Source organism: Trachinotus anak, unplaced genomic scaffold (genome assembly GCF_046630095.1).
Source record: "Trachinotus anak isolate AG129_WGS33_773 ecotype Australia unplaced genomic scaffold, CSIRO_AGI_Tana_v1 ptg000015l, whole genome shotgun sequence".
Lineage (NCBI taxonomy): Eukaryota > Metazoa > Chordata > Actinopteri > Carangiformes > Carangidae > Trachinotus > Trachinotus anak.
In genome coordinates, this window is record NW_027273866.1 from 5060884 (window position 1) to 5084103 (window position 23220).

The 23220-nt window shown below is 42.1% G+C and overlaps 3 protein-coding genes across 5 annotated transcripts in view; 1 reads left to right on the forward strand and 2 right to left on the reverse strand.

The window, feature by feature from the left end:
• rnf144aa (ring finger protein 144aa) overlaps positions 1-10289 on the reverse strand; it is a 31835-nt gene extending 21546 nt beyond the window's left edge. The window contains exons 1-2 of one of the 3 annotated variants that reach the window (XM_071497872.1): positions 9609-10289; positions 9078-9326 (exon numbers count right to left, since the gene is read on the reverse strand). The gene's annotated coding sequence lies outside the window, so the exon portion shown is untranslated. Of the gene's footprint in view, positions 1-3324; positions 4738-9077 lie in introns of those variants that run through there. The other 2 variants (XM_071497871.1, XM_071497873.1) reach the window with 2 other exon arrangements.
• A 3627-nt stretch (positions 10290-13916) lies between these two features.
• rsad2 (radical S-adenosyl methionine domain containing 2) lies at positions 13917-16421 on the reverse strand. The gene is made up of 6 exons (XM_071498538.1): positions 15989-16421; positions 15742-15903; positions 15255-15484; positions 15014-15163; positions 14598-14630; positions 13917-14349 (listed from the first exon to the last, which is right to left on the reverse strand). Exons 1-6 carry the CDS (start codon positions 16299-16301, stop codon positions 14185-14187), a joined length of 1053 nt encoding a protein of 350 aa, XP_071354639.1. The 5' UTR covers positions 16302-16421; the 3' UTR covers positions 13917-14184.
• Positions 16422-16911: 490 nt separating this feature from the next.
• On the forward strand, positions 16912-21123 carry cmpk2 (cytidine monophosphate (UMP-CMP) kinase 2, mitochondrial). The gene is made up of 5 exons (XM_071498537.1): positions 16912-17776; positions 18067-18181; positions 18577-18778; positions 19002-19235; positions 20404-21123. Exons 1-5 carry the CDS (start codon positions 17183-17185, stop codon positions 20522-20524), a joined length of 1266 nt encoding a protein of 421 aa, XP_071354638.1. The 5' UTR covers positions 16912-17182; the 3' UTR covers positions 20525-21123.
• The last annotated feature ends 2097 nt before the right edge of the window (positions 21124-23220 follow it).

Here is a 23220-nt window from a genome sequence, read left to right on the forward strand (position 1 = left end):
ACCCACATTTACCAGAAACACTTGTCTGTCAGCAGAGATAGAAGTCTCACACCTTTAATGCTGCCCAGCAATAGAAACCATACACTTGGCCAAAGAGACATGAGAGAGACAAAGCAGAAGCAGAGAAGATATGTGAGATGGAACAAAAAAGAAAGAGGAAGGAAGAAGGGGAAGTAAACATCAGTGATCATGAAAAAAAAAAAAAAAAAAAAACAAGAGTGAAAATGGAAAACCACACAGTCAGAAGACAGGAGGTAATGCAAGAAAACATGTGAAATTGTAATTATAAACCACAGTAACCCCCGAATTTGACTGGAGCGGATGGCAGCCACTCCAGACAATGCTTGTGATTCGACCAGACGCGCTGCAGTGTGTTTCAGAAGCTCTCCACTGTGCTCTGCTAAAAATATGCACCTAGTCTATTTTTTTTTTCATAGAAGCTGCATCAAGCTGCACAGAGCAGATCGAGCCAGGCAGGAAGTCTGACACAGAAAATGCATGGAGCATCTGGTCACTTTTCAAAGTAAAACACCCTCTGCAGACTCTTGATTGTGTATCACATCACTACATTAACGTCATAAACGGTGGCACCAGGCCAAAAGTCATGGATTGGAAATGGAATCAAGGAAAGTTGACCGAACAAGCAAGTCAGCAAAATTGGGCAAACAAAATGCCCAGCTTCAGAAATGCCTCTGGTGGGGTGTGAAGCTGTACTGAGGGTGGAACAAAACCGTGTCACAGATGTGTCGTCATAGGTCCATCCCCGGTGGAAGCCAGGGATAAGCTTCTGAAGTGGACCATTAGGAAAATGAGTAGAGGCCTAGGCAGCACTCAAAGGCTGGTGGTAAATATTCATGAGATTCTGTAGCATTTGAAATATTATGTTTGTTCCTTTAAGTTTTAAAAAATTTACACTGAAGAAATATTCAATGCTTGTCTGATGGGACCCCAAGCTGGGCTGCAGTCATTGGCTTTTATGTTGACAAAGCTCTTCTTCCACTCTGTTTTTTTTTGTTAATTTCCACACCCTGGATGACTTCTCAGCACCTGGAGGAGAGGAGGCAGCGATTAACACACCCTGCTGATCTGATATCTCAAGAAAGAAAAGAAAACCCCCACACTTGATGACATACTGGTGAACAACACGCACAGAGCAAAAGATTCAGACTAGAGGCTGAAGCAAGAGGCAGTTCTTTCCCACAGAGTCTTATTGTTCAAAGCAACAACAGGACAAGACTGTACTGAACAAGTGACAACATACAGTTCTGTACAACACAAAGAATAATACAGAACATAAAAACAAGATCCGAGAACTAGAAGAACGTCCTTATTTGAGACAGTGGCCAAAGACATCATATCTTATCCAATTCCACAAGTGCTTAAAACAAGGCTGTGAGCAGTGACAACAGGCTCACTCTCCAACATTAGTGTCTCAGAAGCTAAGTGAAGACGACAGCCATGCCACACTGAGCCTATTTCTATTGACAGATGTAGAGAGCCCGAGCAAAAGGTCGACTTTGCTGGCAATCTGTTGTCTCTCACTGCTCTGCAGCTTCAGTCTTTATGTTTACATGCACAATATAACCTATTTAAGATTAATTTTCAGATGAAGCTCTCTACTGTGGATGTTCTGACAATATTGAATCGTACCTGTATTTATGCAGTAGAAGCAAATTCTTTGAAACACACTTGACATTAACTAAGAAAGGGTATTTGTCTAATGCCATATTGCCGATCATCTGACCAATAACACGTCTTTCATGGGCAGTTACTTTTACAGCTGTATCCATTCATCAAAATTTCTCTTTTACTTCCTTCCAAACCAGAGTCCAACAAAAATAAATTGGCAAGACTAACTGTTTCAAAACTCACTCAGTTTTGTTGCTTAATGTTGCTGGCTTCATTTTTATTTTATTGTCGTTTTGCTGCCAGGTTGGGGTTTTTTTTTACCTTTCAATTTATCTTTGAACTAAACCTCATTAGAACTCCTTGTGAATTTTCATCCAAAGCAAAATGCTAGAAAAATACTGCAGTGATACTTGGATCTGATTAATGGTGGCTGAGTAGATTTCGTGAATTTATAGTTGTTTTTTTGTAAAAAAAAAAAAAAAAAAAAAAAAAAAAAATCTCCATGTTTAAGGTCACACCCACTGAGGGCAGCAACTGTAAACCAACAAATAAAAGCCGTATTCACAGGCGGTCTAAAAGTGATGTAACTGGTGGACACACTTCTTCATTCAGTCCATTTTAACGGTTTTCAAGACAAACAAGTTCTACACCATGGAGGCAAAAGTTATTTCAAACTCTGACTATACAGTTGTTCGATTACTTCAAATTTTGACGATATTATAAAATAAAAGCATTATCGTCTAATAATCAGGAAGTTGGTCACACTGTGACTGACTGTAAAAAATACACATACAGGCTCTCACGACAACATTCAGATGGTTGGGGGATCGCTTGAAGACTCACACGAATGAACACATGCAATTAACCTTTTTTTTCATTGCCTTGAGGAGGTTGAACAGACAGTGTGTGATTGGCATGTCTTCATTATTTTCATGTACAGACTCTCTGCCAGATTCTTTCAGACTACACCAGCAGGCACACAAACACACACAAAGCCCTGGGAACAAATCTACTATGCCACTGAACAATGCTAACTTTTGCTATGCATGTCAAGACAAAACGCAGTGTGCAGGTCACGGTACAATCCGCAGTAAGCTTACACATAACAAGAAGTAAAAAAAAAAAAAAACAAGACAAAAAAAAAAAACAAAATATATGCCATTTTACCTCAGTTTAAAAGTGACTGCATAATACAACAACCGAGACACTGAATGGAGTCATGTTTCATCCTTTCACTGAAATTACTTTCATGAGAACCCTCCAGAGCTACTACTAAACTAACGAGTGTGACTGCTGCACAGTGAGGACTGCTGTCACCCATCTGGACAATAGAGTTTTCATGGTCACAGAAGGAGAGAGCCACTACAACAGAGAGGCACTCACAGCCTAATCTGTGGGTTACGGTGGCACTCTCACCAGCTTGTTTGTGGGCTAAAACAATCCACAAGCAATTTCAGTAATCACTGAGTTCGAGCAATGCGGACAAAACAAAAGAGCACACACTCAAGAATTTCGTGTGTCTTCCCAGTATCTCATGCATCCACTTTTGCCTCCTTGCTCCGTGCAGACTCTCCGGGGCAAAGACACTTCAATATATCATCTTCGCAATCCACAGACGGATTGCTCACACTGCATACGCCACACCACAACAGTACATTCTGTCTCTCACTCTCTGTTCTGCCCTCCAGCCCTTACCTTCCTTGTTGTTGGTGAGCCGCTGCCTTGTACTGTAAAGCAAACACAGTCTCTTAGTCCCTTTGGAGGAGAATGGGAAGGAGGAAGCCAAAAACGACCTTAGGAAATGCGCTGACGTCCTGTTGTTGGGTTTGCTCCAGATACACAAAGGATATAAAACCCACTTAAAATGATGAGGAAAGGAAACACTCCAAAGGCATTTGTCTCTATGTTACTTTACATATCAAAAGAGTGATAAAAAAGAAATTACAACACTCTAGTGACACATTTAAAAGGAAGGCTATGAGCAGTGCCTACATTCATCTTCTCATCTTTTTCACTCATGAAATTACAATGCATGTGCTTTGCTTGCTACTTGGCCCTATTAAAGAATGTAAACCCCATATTTAGACATGTTGTATTATGCATCAGTCCATTCATTTTGATATATACAAACACACAAAGACTCTCTGGGGTTCAAGCTTTGCAAGTTTAAAAACCCATAGTGTAGATAGAGCTGCCATAAATGAGCCACTCGCTGTCAGGGTTAGGACATAATGGATTATCATACTGGGAAATCACACAGCAATACACAAGGGAGGAAATTGCTACCAGAATTACTGATAAAATAATTATTTTTCAGATAACCTGACAAGCTGGACCCTCATTACCCTTCCTAGGGCTGTGACATTGCAGGCAGTGATAAAAGAAAGCTGATGAAACACCTTATGTTTTCTGTTCAAAGTTGTGCTTGAAAACACCTGTGGCAATCACTGAAGCTCAGAAATGTAAATATAACTTTACAGAAAAAATAAAAAAAAACAAACCAAACACACTAATCGCTTAAAGTTATAGATTTTAATGAAATCAAACTACATTTTTGATACTATTTATGGTTTTCTGCCGTACCCTCTAAATGTATTTCCATTCAGAAATGTTTCTTCTGTTTGTGGTTACTGGTAGTGGCAGAGTCTGCCATTTTGACACTGGATTTAGCCAAGCTGTATTAAGTTACTTCTGGTACAACAGAACATCTCTACTGGCTCATATAAAAAGTATTAAACTCACCAAACACTTTTATTTAAACTGCCTTCTTAATGTGATGCAGCCAACTGAAACACAATGTTTCTGTCATTGCAGTTAGCGCTCACACTGGTTATTACAAAACAAGACAGCAGTCGTTTATGGCACTTTTTGGATAACCGGTTGTTTTTTTTTTTTTTTAACAGAAACACAAGTTTCTCATTTGTTGTGTGTTGTAGTGTTCTTTGTTTGTCGCCAATTTAGCCCGGACTGAAATCTTAGTTTTGCTATTGCTACATAACCATTAACAGCTGTTTACCTACCAGTCTTACAAGAGCTTCAGCCATCATTGTATTTACAAGAGAAGGGATTATAATATGCCCTCTGAGCAGCGCTACTTCCTCAGGGCCGCCCAGACTCTACAGTGACTTGGTACTGGAAGTGACGAGACAAGGGTGACTGGGCTGGAGCTAGCTGTTAGCATGCTAACTTCAGTAGAAGAAAAAAGTGATAGAAATAGACACAAAACAAGAGTGTTACTTTTTACCATAGGAGACAGCTCATGGCAAGTAAAGGAATGAAGTCTGATGCTAAACTCACAACATTTCTTCCCCAGGTGAGTAAACTACTGTTAATGCTAACATTGGCTGCGTAACAATAGCAAAACTTACAAATAGCTCCTTTAAGGATTACAACTTGAAATCTTTTCTTAATTTTAATAGAACTATGAGGCTGCAGGTCGACTGGGGAGTAAGATGTGTCTCCAGGGCTTAGATGCTCACTGTATTTCAAGTATTAGTTGGAGACAAAGTGCTAGCAAGAAGCTTTGTAAGAGCACATGCTCAAAGAATGATAGCATGCTACAGCGTCACGCAACCAACTCTCTCTTGACCATGGGTGCTTTACATAGTCACCGTACTGTTCTTCTGTGCCTCCGTGCCATCTTCCCCCGTGGCATAAAGCTCGAGCTAATGCCAGGTTGCAGCAGCTTTTGGCTCAACACTGGCAGCCCCAGTTCCCGGCCTACCTCCTGACTCATCTGCTTCTACATCAGTTAGTGATTTCCAACATTTCCGAGAATGACTCCCCGCAGAGTACGGGCCTGAACGTGTTATATTCTGCTGTTTTTTTATGTGTAGGTGGGGAGCATCAGTGATAGAGACAGACATAGTAAGAGCAAAGGGTTGGCTTACTCCCAGTCGAGCTGAAGTGTGAGTTGTACCCCTTTAATGAACTTGAAACATGATTTCTTGCTGGACTACAGTCTGCTGAGGCTTCTGTGGGTGGAAAAACTAATGTCTCCTCCTGCGAAATATTTCTGACTTTTTTCCAAATTAGTAACTTTAGAAAGAAGCCCATGCAGTGTGAATACGTGGGATGAACACCAAAATGTGAACTTTACACGTGTTTAAGAAGGCTGAATTTTCTTTGTCCTGTAAAACTCCATTACACAGCAGCTGCACTGGAAATATCTCTACATACTGATATTACGTCATCTATATTCGGGCCATTTTCTTCAGGAGGCAGTAAACTCTACCACTTAACAAAAAAACTGGATCCACAATTGCAGAGAACGCTTTTCTTAGACACATCTTGGCTGTGTCGCTCATTAGGCAGTCAGTACGTATAGAAGGATGGTGCTGAAGTATCACTGCTTGAAAGTAGCTCAATAGTCAGTATGACACGTACAGAATATCTGTTGGAAATGGTGGAAGATGAGCAAATAATTGTGAGCTCAAAGCGAAACTCTGCTATTTCATAAAATGGATGTTCAGTTTTTTTCTTGTCCAACATGAAGTGGGCTTATTGCTTTTTTTTGTCTAGGATTCACTGAACCCCAATGGCCTATTGCAATTTACACATCCCTGAAATGCTAAATCTTGGAAAGTGTCAGACGGTCAGCAGAATCTGTGGTGCCTTTATTACATAACAGTTTCTCACTTTACGAGCCCTACCTGTCTCAGAGAATGGAGCCTGAGAGACCAGTTCAAAATACCAAGCCGCCGTCGGGAAGAAGCACAGCACACACGAGCATCACATAATGCTCTCATAACAATCCCTATCTCATCCTAACGCAGTCCTAACTGGCTGGATACAAGCCATAACACAAAGAGCTAAAGCACTCCCTGAGCAATGAACATCATTTTCAGGAGCTATTTAGAACTCAAGTGATTGCATTGTTGACTGACTAGTGTGTACACTGCCCTCCGCTCAACCCCAACACACACACACACACACACACACACACCACACACACTAGACCTGGAAACCTAGAAACCAGCACCACCCTGAACACACACTAACAACACCCTGCTGAAATGGCATTTAAGCTGTTGCATAATCCTTGGCAACCTGACTGCAGACAGGCAGACTACAACCCCTGAAATCAGATTACACCAAAATGACTTCTCTGGATATGTAAATGTCACAAGAATAAAGGAATGATTCAACAAAAGCACGCTGTGGTAATGTACTGTATGTCTGAGGCAGCTAAGTGTCTTCAGAAATCCCTGTTACCTAACCACGGCAGTTCTATATTCAGTGCCGTCTGGCCCTCACAGACCCTCCTCAGCTTAGTGAAACCGCTCACAAGACCTCACAGGTAATGAGGAACTGACAGTAATTGAAGTTTAATTACTGGTAAAGTGTACTTAAACTGAATGGGTGTCGCATTTCGAGCTCATTTCTGTCACAGGCTGACTAATCTCCTTAACATTAGGTGCTGATTTGAGATGTAGGGCTGACTAGACTTCTACCTGTTACACAGACAGATGCTCCCTTAAGAATCTGGACGTTTGCCTCAGACTAAATCAGGTCTGGAAAACCAAGGTATTCCTCCCAGACACACCTTTCAGATTACACAAGAATGTAAAATGACACCCTTGACTCAAAGGACCAGAGAGTATATACAGCAGGTAAGGCAACAGTACTGCAGTTACTAAACTCACTGTATTGCAGTATATTCGCCCATTAAGTTGTTATAATCCATCACCAAGTCATACAACTACAAATCCGTCAGGTGCTTTGTTTTGCAGAACACAGTTTAAAGCTGAATCAACAAAAACAAATCCAGTTAACAACTTTCCGGCACGACCACAGTATCTGTATCTGTCGCCACCATCCCAATAACACATTCAACAGAGATCGTTTTCAAAATGCAGCAGTAATGCTTGTCATTCATTTCATTTCCTTACTGAGCGAGGGCCTCTGCTGTGTGACGCTAATATGGAAAAAAATCAAAGCCCCTCCTTGCCTGTATAAAGTGCTGTTGATATGTGCACGCCTGTATGTTTCCATGTACGTTCATGTGTGCACATTTTTGACCATGTGTGTACTCCCTCTAGAGCGGAATGGCACGCCGAGTTCTGGGCATCATAACCTCATTCCTTCTTACTCTTAAGTAAACACATCTCCACTTTCCTCGGGGAACGGGCTGGCTGCCCCTGGTCACTCTGAGGAATGTGTTGCTGTTTTGTACAGAACATCTTTCTCTTGTTTTGAGCAAATCTGTGACAGAGGAGGGTAGGAGCCTGATGCATTTATTCCCCAATGGGAACAGGACTTTCTCTGAGAGGAATGGAAAAAGTGCATCACTACATCGCCTGCGCGTGTGTGAAATTCCATGCGAAATACACAACGTTCCCTACATGAGAAAGAGTAAGTGTGCTTCAGTGTGCAGCTCCTGTGGTATGAGTAGAAGCATGAAATTGGAGAGAGAATCAATAGCACACAACGAGCGGGATCTTAACTCGACCTTGAATGCATGCGTCCTCATATGTTGAATGTATTTCATGAACCTGGCACAGGGACAAACCCAGGCACTCAAACACACCATGAGGAAGTGTACCAGCCCCCCTCTCCCCCCGCACATTAACACTTGACATTTAATGGACATAATGTCTTAACAGGATGTTGACAATATCTTTGCTTCAGTGGCTGAAAAGGCTGGAGAAACTCCACTGTCAGTGTCCATAAGATACGGACATGTTAGCCTACCTGAAAGGATGTGACAGTGTGAGAGATGAGAACACAGTGTACAGGTGGGATTCAGACATTAGAAAATAAATGTCATGCATCACACACACACACACACACACAGGCAGACAGACAGACACACACACCTTAAAGCCTTGGCCAGCGCAGGGCTGCAGGAATACTCTGTTTTTCTACTTAGCCTGGTTTCATAGTTACATCTATAATCTGACTGTACCCTGAGGGGGACCTGCTGCTTAAAATGGAAATAGCAGGGCACACGAAGTGACCTTTCAGGGCTCAGTGGAGCCATCCACTCTGAGCACGTTATCCTCGGAGTTCAGATGCAACACTCTGCAGCTGCTGCACAGGAAATAAATATGATCTGAGGCTGTGGGGAACAACAATTACATCAACTCTGATCAAGTGTCAGCACTATGGCCCCCTACACACACACACACACACACACATATACTGAAAACCTTACTGATGTAATTCTGAAGCCAGTGCTTTGTCATAGATTCACTACATCTAATTTCTCCAAAATAAGACCGAGGGTTACAGAGTTTGCGAGTGGGACTAGAAGAAGTCAGCACTGAGATCGCTTACAGCCAGCTGGCAGTGGCTCAGGTGGAGGATATCTTGCTGTAAAAACGAGGAAATGGCGAAAATAATGCGACAGCGGTTTATAATTGAAACTGACAGCTGATGTGCTCCCCCCCCCCCCCCCCCCCCCCCCCCCCACTGTGTTACATGGAATAAAAGCACAAAAGCCTTACCTGGCTTTCTGAGATAACGCCGTCTCGATGGTGTAACCTCAGGAAAGGTTGAGAAAAGATGATCTCCTGAATTGGATTAACGAAGAGGCGTCCAACCAGTCAGGCGGCGGAGGAGGAGGAGGAGGAGGAGGAGGAGGAAGAGGAGGATAGCTCTGAAGGGGTGATGCCCATGTTCATTATGTGTCCCTCCGACGTCGGGGTGGAAACATTTGACCTGCTACTGTCGCCTGCAGCGCCTGAGATCAGGCCCTGGTGAAACACGAACACCAACAACCATCGGCAAAAAAAAAATAACACACACACACACACACACACCGCAGAAAAAATAAGCAAAGCAGAGGGAAGCTCAAGCTGCAGCTGACACTCTCCTTTCTGTTGTACTTGACAGTGGGGTTGTTTGCAGACCGGGGCAGCGGCTCTACTCTCGATCACTGAGGAGCGCGCAGCGTCCGGCCGTCAGCCTGCTACACGAACCCTGCGTAAAGCTGCGGGCTATCTTGTTTTAAAGGCGTCCGGGGGCGGTGTGTTTACCTCTCCACCGTTCCTGCTGCCGTGCTCGGGAGGAAATCAGCTGCTTCTTACTGGAGGGACGCCATTTGTCGGCGAGAGGCTTCCCGTCTGCTGTCCTGTGCTGCCGCTTAGAGGGGAGCTCGGCACCCGGCAGCGGTTCACGGAGGACAGCGCGCCCTGTTGGTCCAACGCTGCAGCTGCTGCTCTCACTTCCCTCTGGTGGCATCCAACCATGCAGATAGATATTTCCCAGGTGTTTAAATAGCCGTGCGCCAATAATACTAGTAGATGAGTGGAATTTAGTTTTTTGTGCTCACAACATTTAACTTTTTTTTTCTTCTTTGTTTTCTTTCCTGACTGTCTTTGCTGTTGGATAATGCACAGAGTTTTGTTTGTTTGTTTGTTTGTTTGTTTGTTTATTAGAACTAATTTCTAGCAAGGAAATGCTGAATGTTTTAGACTACCTTTCATTTGCCTCCGCTGTATTAGGATGGATGCAGACATCTCAGAAAGATCTCCACCAAACTATCTGCATTGATATACAACTACAGGTAAAAGAGAAAATGTGTTTGGTGGAATGTGAGTGAAACCACCCAGGTTTTTTTTTTTTTTTTGGTTTAGGGGTCATTCTGTGGAAACGTCCATTTTTCTGTCCCTAGACTATGCAGAACTATTACACTTGGGACTATTACACACTATTTGTTATTTGAACAATTACACCTTCTTGAGCCATCACTTTGGCAATATTTGTTTTTTAGTCACTTATATAAAATTCCAAGCACCGCAGAAGTGCTTGGCCCCACCATCATGTATAGACAGTGAATGCTGTATTTTGAAGTCAAAAACATGTTTTTTCAACCATTTAAACTGCAATAGTGTATGGACAACTATGGAATATATGATATAAATTACTTTTTTTAAAAGCCAAATAATTATTATAAATATTTTCACAAAAGTAGTGGTTCCTGGGAGTCATGCCACTGGTGTTACTGTATAAAGACATCATACTGATGACATCAGTATTCATCTTCCTTTTTCTTAAAGGTCTATGAAGAAGTCCACTGTCTCCTTTCAGTTATCAGAACATTTTCCTCATTTATTTTATGATTTCATGCAAAGCTTTTAGTTGAGGTCACTGGTATGACCTATTTCATTCTTAGGGAGTTGGGAAAAAATACAACAGAAAACACAATACAATAAAAAATACAATAGCAATAGAATACAAATTACATAATTTAGAGAATATACTATGATTGACAACATGTGGCACTGAATAAATGTTCAGGTCAGATTGATCAGCGGTTCTGGGAGTTCATTATGGGACAGCTGGACAAGTAAAATAAGGCACCATGAAATGTAAAACTGGGACAGTTCCAGTTTACTCCTCTAGTTGTAACCAAGTAACATAGCATGACATAAAAGAGTAGTGGACAATTGCGGTTGAAACAATGTACTTTGTTGGACCTTTTTAGTTGTTGACAGAAGGAGTCATAATGTTGCTGCTTTCACAAAGTGCTTACACTTATTACCAATGTATTTTTGAATTTAATCTTTTTAATTAGAGTTGAGGAATAAGGATCTTTGGTCTTATATGCACTGGTGTTTCATTGTGTTACTGGTGTTACTGTGTTTTTTTTTCCCCCTGCAACATTAAATTAAATGTGCCACATTTGACATAATAATAATTTTGTGTTCATTGAATTTTGCTACAATCAAGAGTTCAGGTTTAAAGGATTGCATCATTACTTGTTAAAAACAGTTTTTTCAAATATTCTCATTGTTATACCAAATATATGGCCACGAAACGGAACACACATAACTCTCCCACACTTCTAATAAGCTTTATTAAAATAAATGGAATAATAATATCCTATTTTGCTGCATTATCATTATTCTTCTGTAACTCTGACCACAAGTGTTGAAGAGATTTATAAATAATGATTTATAAAAGCCTTTATTTTTTCCAAAAAAGCCATTGACAAAACTACAGTACATGCGATCTTTAAATAAATGTACAAAAAATATTAAAGAATCAATAAGCTGTTATTTAACACAGCCAATGTGTTAAATATTAATGTGGTTTAATTTTTAATGTCAGAAAATTCCATTTTTAAAACATTTTGCTGTTCCAAAAGTAGACGTTTCTGTAGAATGACCCTTAGCTTGGTTTATTGAAAAGAGTCTGATATAGAAAATAATATGTCACACATGAGCCAGAAATGAGCCTAATATTTGAACAGCTGTAACTACCAGGTTGCTGCAACGGTGGTAAAAAGTAGAGACGTGTCCTCAACAGGTTAGGTGACAGGAGAGGCCGGTCTGCTTAGTTTAGCAAGGATTAAAATGTCCTTCTGTTGTGGTGACTGCATGATGCGATGGCCGCACACCACACTGGTTTGAGTAGGTGGACCAGTTCTCACTCAACTTCAGGATAAAATTCCTTTCCATCTGTTCATTCTACTTTATAGGAAGTCACATGTCACTTCAACAGCAGGTGTGACCAGTTTTTGCTGCTCTTCTCTTCTTTGAATGAAATGTCATGTCATTTGCAAACTGTAATTATATTGTAATTGAACAAACGACTGTGAGATGTATCATTTATTTCTCGCATGAATATGGACGATAGCTTTTTATTGTATGCTGTTGCTATTACACTGGCCTGTGAATCACCACGATGGAAGAGCTCCAGCAGAAGCTTCAGAGATGCGGCCACAGAGGAAACTAACCATATCACATTTACTCTGTTCACACAGTGGACGCTCACACATCTTAAACAGAGAGCCGTAGAGCATGTCTGTAATAGAGAAAGGGGAAGTCAGCTGAGCAAATGAACTGTGTAAGTGCCAAAACTTGTGGAAAACTTTTCTCAATCAGATTTAACGCATTTGGGGCAAACTTACTTTTGGCTATTTGACACTGTTACTTTCGTTTTCCCTGTAGCTTATGTAATACTGTAAGCAGTTAGTGTAAGTAGTGGAGATTGACCAGACTAGTGTTCAATTCAATTCAATTCAATTTTATTTGTATAGCGCCAAATCATAATATACATTATCTCAAGGCACTTTACAGGGTAAGGTCAAGACCTTACTTTGTTACAGAGAAAAACCCAACACTTCCCACAAAGAGCAAGCGCTTGGCGACAGGGGGGAGGAAAAACTCCCTTTTAACAGGAAGAAACCTCCAACAGAACCGGGCTCAGGGTGGGCGGCTGTCTGCCTCGACCGGTTGGGTTTAGGAGAAGATAAAAAAGAAAGGGTGGGGGGAGGAGAGAGGAGAGAAGAGAGAGAGATAAGCTTTACTAAATAGGACAGTTTTAAGCCTGATCTTAAAGGTAGAGAGGGTGTCTGCCTCCCGAATGGTACACAATGTCTCTTCTTCATAAGTGATCCTCATATTTTTTTTCAGCGGACTCAGGCCAGCAATTATGAATCACTCATTTTGCTGGATAACAATTAATACATAAATATTTTCGATATATGATATTTTAATTTAGAACAGTAACTGTAAGTTTTACACCGCAGAATATTTTTTTAAAGAAAATTAGAAATGGAATAAGCTGATTGCTGAAGTATTAAACCCCACTAACTTTGGCAAACCTCAATTCAGTTAGGTACACATTTTTATCTTCAGAAGCAAAACAATGAGTTGGGTGGTTCTACTGCATTGTCTTCAACTAGAAAATCTCAAATAATCCGATAATAAATAAAGCATACAGAGTATTTGTGATGTAAATAAATCTAACAGGAGATTGGGGAGAATCTACATTTGATAATTAATACACTGCTTACTTATTTGTGTAAAATCATTGTGGAGTCCACTGCAATGAATGTGATTAAAACAAAAGCTGCATTGGCATTAAATCTGTGTGTCATACAGTCCCGACTACCTGTCCACTTTCTCACCTGGTTCGTCTTGCTCTCCCTCTCTCTCTTTCTGCCAACTCCATCCTGATCTCTCTCTCCCTCTCTTTGTGCTGTAAACCAAAAGTCAGACTAAATAACCAAGAGAGTATTTATAATTCACTAAGAGGTATAAATTGATTCATATAAATTTAAAACATTCCTCTACTTAAATATTCTTTATCCTTTACTCTCTTACTTAAACCTGGCTTTGTCCATGACAATTTTTTTTATTCTTATCAGAATAAGAAACATTGTTACTACTTTAAATAAGATAACAAAGTGCATCAGTTAGCTTGTAGGCTGGTAAAAACTAGCTCAGAGAGCTAGCATTAGTCGATAATCCCTGAGTTAACTAATAATATATGTGTAGCGGCCGTTGGCATCTCATCAGAGCATAATGTAAAATGCAAAAAATAAGATAAAACACTTTTTCACGTTTTTTTTAATCTAAAATATTTTATTATACTTCATTTGATCACAAGCTTCCACACTTGCAGTGCAATGAAACAACTGTGCTTATCTTTAATGAAACAAGAAGGTGCAATTCATTTTATGGGTTTTTCAAAAATATCAAGCAATATGTTGAGTTACAAAAGTAACAGACACAAATAAAAATAAAAACATCCACACTTAACAAATAATCAGCGCAATTGCTCAGCAAAGGTAAAAAAATACTTCTTTTTTTTTTCAGAATTTCACCAGTCAAGCTTCATGTCAGCTTTGCTCCACAGATATTTCCCTCCTCTCTTCAAAAACATCTTTTCATCAAAGCCACTGAAGCAAATGGCATTTTTCACGCCAACATCAAGGATGGACTTGGACGGGTCCTTTCTTCCCTCGCGACAGTCCAGGAAACGCATCTGAAAATGGAGAAAAGGTAAATCAGTTTGCGAGTCACACATTTAAATGCTCATCAGATGAGGTAACCATTCAAGCAATCATCATGTAATGACTTCTAACAGCCTCAGACTTGGAGGGAAGAGCTAAGACTAATGTTTAGCAAATGTAGTGGCATAGTCTTACTAGCTAAGGTGAGATGCATGTGGCCTGTAAAAGTAGACATCTGCAGGGGAATGAGTTAAATCCATAAACAACACAAAGTACTTACATATTCATCCAGGATTAGGTAGGAGTTTCTCATCTGTGAAGACAATCAAGACTCCAAATTAAAATGTTGCTCTTCTAAGGCCTGGCTTTTCATTTCAAACATTGTTACCCTATTTACTGTACATGTCACCAACATTGCTGACGCCGCTTCACTACTTCACTGTCACATTTAACTCGCTATCATTTACAGGTGAGAATTGCCAGTCACAGTATCTGAATATGAGAATTTTGTTAGTGTAAGATAATAAGAGAGAGAGAGAGGATCACTGATAATACTGCACCAAGCCCTATTTCTGTGCACTAATTTATATCCCAGGGTGTCAAGGGTTTTATATAAGAAGCTTACTTAAATTGAGAACAAGTGTGGGTCAAACATTTCTACAGTCATACTTGTTGCCATTGTTTGGAGTCTCATACCTTCTCGTTGGACTCGGGGACAAGGCAGGAGACGCTGCTGTGTCTTTCCAGAAATTCCTGAAACTGCTGGTCGCTGATGACGAACCTCTCCGCCTCCCTCAGGGCTGTCTCTCCTGCATTCTCCCCATCAATCAGCAGACACTGGAACACCTGTGCACGGGGATGATGAGTACGAGGATGAGTGCACGTGTGATGACACAGACCTGCGCTAACACAGCGCGTGCTCTTTCGCTGTCGTCACCTTCCAACGGACTGGGTTGAGCTGGTTGATGTCCTCCGTCATGTCTTCATCAATGTTGAAGGTGTTGATGACCGAGTTGATCTTGAACGCCACTTTATACTGCTGGCACCAGTTGCGAATCTTGTAGAGGCTGTCGAGGTGGCTCTTCCTGCCCTGAGCTCTTCCGATCATCTGATTGGTTGCCTCATCAAAACTGTCACAGGAGATGGCCAAGATGTCCAGATAGTCACCTGACAGAGAGAGAGAGAGAGAGAGAGAGAGAGAGAGAGAGAGAGAGAGAGAGATTGTAATTATTATTATTATTAATTCTGAATATTTACATAACATTTTAATTGGTGCTAAATGTAAGAAAAGTATTTTCTTCTTTATAAGTATTTTCTTTATCTTCTGCACTCAGTGCCCCATGTGGTAAAAAGGAGTTAGCTTACGGATAATGTATGTAATAATGAATTTGTCTGAAAAAGCTGACACTGATTTGGGAGCTTACCATATTTCCGGAACCAGTTTTCTTTGATCATGCTTCCATTGCTGACAATGCTGACACTGGGGAGCCGCAGGTCCTGTTTACAGTACTGAACTAATTTCCCCAGAAACTCCCCCTTCTCATGCAAGAAAGGCTCCCCTCCAGAGAAGTTGATCTTCTCCATACCTAATAAGCAAACAGATCAAATCAACAACACGCAAGAATTTCGATAGCCTCTAAAAGAACAGAACATCTAATCTGATGTGTTTACCTGCTTCCTTCAGAAGTTTGAGACCCCTCTCGGCTTCCTCTAGAGGCAGAACGAAGGATGTTTTTGCCGTGTGGAAACAAAATCCACATTTATAATTACACTTGCGTGTAAAATGATAGTTGACACTTGTTGGAGTCGTTGTTTGGACGTTACTTTCGTCGGACGCCCTGTCAGGTGAGTTTGTTATCATGCAGTCTCCTGCTGTCCAGCGCCTCACCGTTGAAAAGACCTTCGCAATGATGTGATGCAGGGTGCTGATGCAAAGCTGCAGCAGCAGGTTCGGAGACGCGACCAGAGAGAGGACCATCTTCATATTGACCGTTTCAACGCTTGCTCTGTGCGCACCGTGGACGCTGGCGCACCTTAAATATGCAGCTGCAGGGCGCGTCTGCAACAGAGAGAAGGAAAGTCGATCAGCTGAGCGACTCTACTGTTTCTGTTTACAAACTTGGAAAACGAAACTCAGCGTGGTACGTGGACAGCAGATCACTGTGTTCAGTGAAGTGATGAAACTGTGACGCACCAGGCGAGCTTGGGATCCAGTCCACTGTAAAATACGGCATTGTGCAACAGTGATATGGACTTTTATGGGGAGATCATAAAGTCTGTGCAAAGTGATGATCACAGTGTGAGGGATGTAATCAGATGTAATTAAATACATTTAGCCGCAAGTAGAATTGTGACCATTGTTTGTTTCCCATTTTTTTTTTATCCTGGTGTTAAACTAGACAGAGAGGTGGCAGAGTGCAGGACAAGCCAAGGGAATAGGAATACTTTGAAGTGAGTGGATAATATGGGAAACATAAATATCACGGCACGTAGGCACCCACCCTAATTCATCTGTTTACTCAATAATACCATATTTCATTTCATTTCATTTTTCACTGAACTTTTATTTATTGACAGATTTTACGCATTTGTTTACATCTAGTTTAGGCCTTCATGATCCACCCTGCTGTGACACAACCAAAAACTATTTCACCCTCCAGGTGTGACAGAGTTCAACTTTCTTCAAACATGACTTGCGGGAAAACTTTTCCCCAGTAACAGCTACCACCCTCTGGGGCTAAGTTTCGTTTCGTCTGTTTGACAGTCCTACTTTCGTTTCTCCGTGCGGCTTCCAATATTATGCTCACGTCACGCTGTCAACAGTATCGGAAACTGTGCCAGTAGCGATCTTGCGTGCTCTTGAGAATGGCGAGGCGCACAATGTCTCTCCTCCCGCAGTGGTCCTCCCGTGTTTTTTCGGTGGAGCTGGATGGAGCGCCTCACTACTTCGCGGTTCAGAAAAAGCACCGGGGGGAAGAAGTGCCGCGGCTGTTCGGAGAGAAAGCACAAAAGCATGACCGGTGTTACTCTCTCCTGGTGTGCAGCGGCGACAGAGTCAGGAGAGCCAAGTTTTACGGGGAGCTGAGAGACAAACTGCTGAGACACTTGTCTCCAGAGTGTGATCTGTCTCCCATGTCATCGTTTCTGCCAAACGTCAAGGGTTCTCTCATCAGGGGGTATTTCTTCAAAGACAGCTCTGGGACTTCCTCCCTGACAGAACGAGTTTTGCAAGATGTGATACAGCGTGACCCGGTGCTTGTGTGCTCATACTTCAGAGGTGAAGACGGTCAGGTGTGGACTCAGCGTCCGTGGCCGCCTGCAGAGGGCCAGTTGATAGAAATGTCAGAGGATTACTATGTGGTGCCCTCAGAGGCGCCAGGATATCACCCATCTGTCCTCAACATCATCAACTCGGATGTTTTCTACAGTTTTGAGGAGGCCTATGAAGTCCTAAAAAAGGTTGTCATACTCGCATTAGGTGCATAGGTCTGCTACACAGACAGAACTGCACAGGAACGGAGCAAAATTTGCATGATGTGGCAAACTGGCGCACTCATGTGGTAGAGGCAGGTGTAGCAGCGCATAACAGAGCGGCCCTAAGCGCTTGATTCTGCCATTAATCTACCTGTGCCAGGTGGCCCACGGAAAGTGTGTGTGTGTGTGTGTGTGTGTGTGTTCATGTGCATCACAGTCTATGACTCCCTCCCGCCTTCTCTCACTGCAGCAAACTGATTTTATCTGTTCTGCAGTGTGGTGACATCATCCCAGAGGCCAGGTCTGTACTGGAGCTGCTGCCCAGCAGAGCGGAGGCCAGAAGTAAACCAGACTTCCCTGTTATTGTCATAGAAGGCCTGGATGCCACAGGTTAATGTCATTACCTCATTAATAAATATGTGATCAGTTCTGATGTATAGATGTCCTGCTGAAGTGATTGCAGGTTGTTCTCTGCTAAAGCCATTATCTGCCAGCGAGCCTCGCATAATGGAATATCATGTATCCTGACCTCAGAAAAGTTACATCACCGTGAAGATGGTTTATTTAATAGCTTGCTCATGTAATGCTCTTTACCAACCTCATATAAACCATGTAGGTAGGATAGCAGTTTTAGGTCAACATTTCAAGACTCATAACAGTCTCTTACGAGATTTAAAACAGATATTTTTAGTTGTATATTTTATGCTCTGAAAATGTGTCCAGTCCTTGTGACTCTTTTTTGTTTGTGAGGTGACTCTCTCTCCCACATCCTCTTCCCATCACAGGTAAGACAACTTTGACGGAGTCTTTGAGGGATACTCTGGGGGCCGTCCTACTGCGGTCCCCTCCCCAGTGCCTGTCCCCCTGGAGGGCCCGTTTTGATCAGGAGCCGCCCCTCATCCGCAGGGCCTTCTACGCTCTGGGGAACTACATCACAGCAGAACAAATAGGCCAGCAGGGCATGAAGACACCTGTCATCGTTGACAGGTAAAGGCAGCGGAGGGGTCGCTGGTGGAGGGAAGTTTTGTGACCTTTTTTTCTCTTGTAAGAAGTTAAAGGGGGGTAGAGGGGGCAACAGAACACCTTCCACAGGGATCTAGACCTACAACAAAGTATTTAACATCTCCTCGTCCACCTATGAGCCTAGTCACCTGATAAAAGGTCTATCCATCATTCTCCTTTCAATCCCCCATCCATTATCTGTCCCCAGATTCTGGCACAGCACAGCAGCATATGCCATCGCCACAGCAGTGAACGGTCCATTGTCCAACCTTCCAGCCGAGGGTTCGGAGGTGTACCGGTGGCCCAGTGACCTGCTCCAGCCCAGTCTGGTTGTCTTACTCACTCTTGACCCTGAGGAGAGGAAGAGGAGGCTGAGGAACAGAGGTCTAGGAAAGACGGAGGAGGAGCAAGAGCTGGACCACAACCATCTTTTCAGACTCAGGTGAGCTAGTTGTACTGTATGTATCTGTCGGACACCTACAAGTTTAAAATCTGTCATATGTGTGTCCAACCGTCCAAAACTCTGGGATACTAAATGTAAAGTCAAACAAAGTACAGTCAAGCAACAAATGCACAGATATGAAAAAAAGGCACTTATGGAGTTAATTTGAATTGTTTTCAATGCAAATAATCTAGTTTGAATAAATTTCAGCATATAAACTGAGGTTTTCTGTTTTATTAGAATAATCCTGAAAGAAGTGAAATTGCACTGAAAGCAAGTATTAAATCAAAAAAATTCTGCCTGTTTTAGGAAAAAAAGTTTGATTGAAAATCCCTTAACAATATATACTGAAAGCCTAAATAACTAGAGAAGTTATTAAGATGTTTTTTTTAGTAGGTTCAGTATGACAACACTACTGTACAGTACCCACAGTGGGTAATGACAGAAAAAAACACAGTAGACTGTTTTACAGCCTGTGATGAAAAAAAAAAAAAAAGTTCTCTGTGACTATGAAAACATGAAACCACAGATGGAGTACAAACTGTCCTGCACGTTTCACTGAGTCAGGTCAGCTCAGTCTTAGTCTGATCCATCAAACACTTAACAATCAATTACTGTCTCAAGGGAGAAGCAGCTGATGAGAAAGAACAGGTGATTAGTTGCTGAGCTGTTGTGCTCCATTAAGCTGGCCAAAACTCGAAGGCACTGCCGGCCCAGTTAGTCACTGCGCAGACAGGTCGATGGCTACTTTCATTCATCCTGTATCCTGATATAATGGCCTTTCCACATGGGACAGCCAGATGTTGGACCAGCAGAATTAGAAAACGGAGGGAGTTGACTGTCTGCCGCTGAGAGAGTGAGAGATTCTGCAGACTTGGTCACTCACTATCACAAAGATTATTCTTCATTTGTCTCAGGAAGTGGGTACACTCTGAGCCATCTGTGTTGTTTCTCATACTATATTTCTCAGTTGTCGTGCTCTTTCTCACTGTCCTCACTGTTCACCAAAACTGTGAGCTGTGAAAACACACAAACTTATCCTGAAAACAGATTATGCAGTGTAATGTAAAGTGTCATTCGCTGTGTTTATATGTATATATTTGTATTCCCGTTTGTTGACCAAAATGTTTGTGTGTGTGTGTGTGTGTGTGTGTTTGTGTGTCTGCAGAGTGGAGGAGGCTTACAGGAGGATCAGTGGCCCAGCTTGCGTCACTGTGGATGCTAGTCCTTCTGCAGACCAAGTGCTCCAACAAGTGCTGCTTTTAATTAGGGGCAAATGCCACTTGTAAACAGTTCTCCATCTCCCCTGCTGTCGGCCAAGCATCAAGTGGATGCAGTACCCCCTTTTCACCATTGGGTGCCAGTAAGGTGTTGTGAATGTGATAGTAGGAGGGATGGTGGCCAGATTGGAGTGAGGAGAAGAGAGAAGAGATGAGATTCAGAATAAGTAAAGGTTGAATGGCCAGGGGCCAGAACTCCATGCTACAATCAGAAATACATATTCATGGAGACATACACACACACACAAACAAAAGTATTGTGGAGAAGAAGAGTACATTTAACTGCTGTTGTGACCTCTCAAACCAGACAAAGTGTAGCCACACTTATTAACAGCCGCTTGGACTTGGACTGACACTGAGGAAATGGATTGAAACATTAATATGAGCATTCCAGTCGTATTGATTGCTTTTAAGTTCACAAACAGGCAAAACTCAAAATACATACAATAAAAATATTAAATGAAAACATTGCATTCAGATAAAGCACTTGAAATTTGTTTAAAAGCTGTTTCATATTACAGGAAAATTACACTAAACATGTGAATGTGGTCTTCCTTTATGTCTTATGTAAGCCACAGAATTTGGTTATTTAAACTGTATGCACCCAGTATGTCTGTGTTTTACCTTTCTTATGTAAGAGCCTGTGAACTTTGTGTGAACACATAACAACTAATAACCATAACAGCTGATGCCATGTGTATTGATAACCTGCGTGACTCACGATGGAGCTGTGGGGTACACTGGGAAAATATAGTACTGTTTCTACTTGATGTTCTCATGGGCACAGGCACTCAGAAGTGTGCACACATAAATGTACACATGCATACCTACTTGTGTAAACACACACACACACACACACACACACACACACACACACACACATACACACACAAGCATGCACAGTTACTAAGAGCATATACAGTAACTCATTTATATAGGGAGGAAGTGTATATTTGGCCTATGTGATGGGAAGATTAATTGGGGGTTTTAGTAATTATGAGCTTGGCAAAGCTGCGGGCTGGAGAAGACAGAGTGACCCATCTCTTTTACTGTGATGCATCAGCAGAGCGCCAACCACTGCAGACCCTATTCATATGGCAATTAATGGAGCGCTGTATATCAATGTCATTCTGATGCTCCCCCACATAAGCGCATGGATTACTCCTACTACCAATTACAGCAATCCAATGTTTTTACTGAGTGGAGAGGTGCTGTGGATGCAAATCTTACCATCACAAGTAATCACATAACTAAAATAAGATGTCATTATGTTTATGGAGTATGGATTCCTCAATGAGGAAAGTATCTGAGGACAGTTCACTGGATTCATAAGTCCTCAGCTGCCTGGCGACGCTGTGGATGTGCTGTACGACACACACATGAATTAAGCACAGCCCTGTGAGGAGTTTTGATTGCTATTAACACAGTAGCCTCTGTCTCAAGAGAGTCCGAAATTTATGAAGTAGGAGAGCAAAGCAATTAGGCATCGGGCCATACATCATACCTGAATACAAAGTTGTGTGTGCCTGCGGTGTCAGCCATATTACCGTGTCAGATGTTGTTGTGCTTTGTTGTTCTTGGCAACAAAAAGTGAGTGGTGATTTCATGCTATTACTGCCCCTCAACATGTCTGTAATATGACATTAATGGCCCATAATCACAGTGCATTACACATGCGCTGAAATAATTCTCTTTATATTTGTTAATGGTGTTTTTCCTTTTTCAGACATTAGGGATTTTTTCAGTTGTTTTTGTCAGATGGCCAGGATACACTCAGAGGTCTTAACAATAACGACAACTCACACATTCACACACAGGATGTCTGTGTTTCAAATTTGAACTGCGGTTTGAGGAAAAAGTTAATAACTAATGCAATCTGCTTCCAATCTGTGACCTCACTACTGAAGTTTCAAGATAAAAGTCTGAGCCACATTGAAGGAAAAAACTAAGATCTGTTTTAGAACTGCAGGAGGGGCCTCAGCCTTGCACACACACACACACACTCACACATGTCCATATACACGAATATACTATACACTTACACTACACAGACACACAGTAGCAGATGAACACACACGCGCACACATACACATGCACCTCACCCTGTATGGGGCCACTTTGCACTACACTCCTCAACTTCAATATTTCATCTGCACAACAGAGAAGGAGCAGTGGAGAGGAGGAAAGCCCTCCATGAAATAATTAAAGATCCAGCAGGGATGCAGCAGCACAGCAGCCGCCGTCCCATCCTAAGTAATAGATCAAATGAAAGCTGTCCCTCAGATCATTAATAATGAGTGTGGTATGGAGACTGAGGGGGTAAGGGTGGGAGGGGAATGGGAGGGCATGAGGCTGGTACAGGTTGGGGGAGGGAGACAGGGCATCGAGGATGTGCAAGGTGTTTTTATGTGTGTGTGTGTGTGTGTGTGTGTGTGTGTTAGGAGTGTGGTTAGAGGTTTGAATAGTAGTCTGGGTCCCCCTGGCAAAGACCCCAGTGGACCTCACTTGGCAGCCACATGAAGCAGCATGGCAAGAGGAATCATGCATATGATTTGGCACCAAGTGTCTGCCAAACTCTAAAGACCCGACAACAACGTCTATATACGTCCCTGGTCAAATAAACAACATTTTATACAGTGAATGGGCAGGTTAGCTGGGGCTAATAATGCTCCTTTCAATCAGCGGGGCCTCTGAGCAGTGGCTGG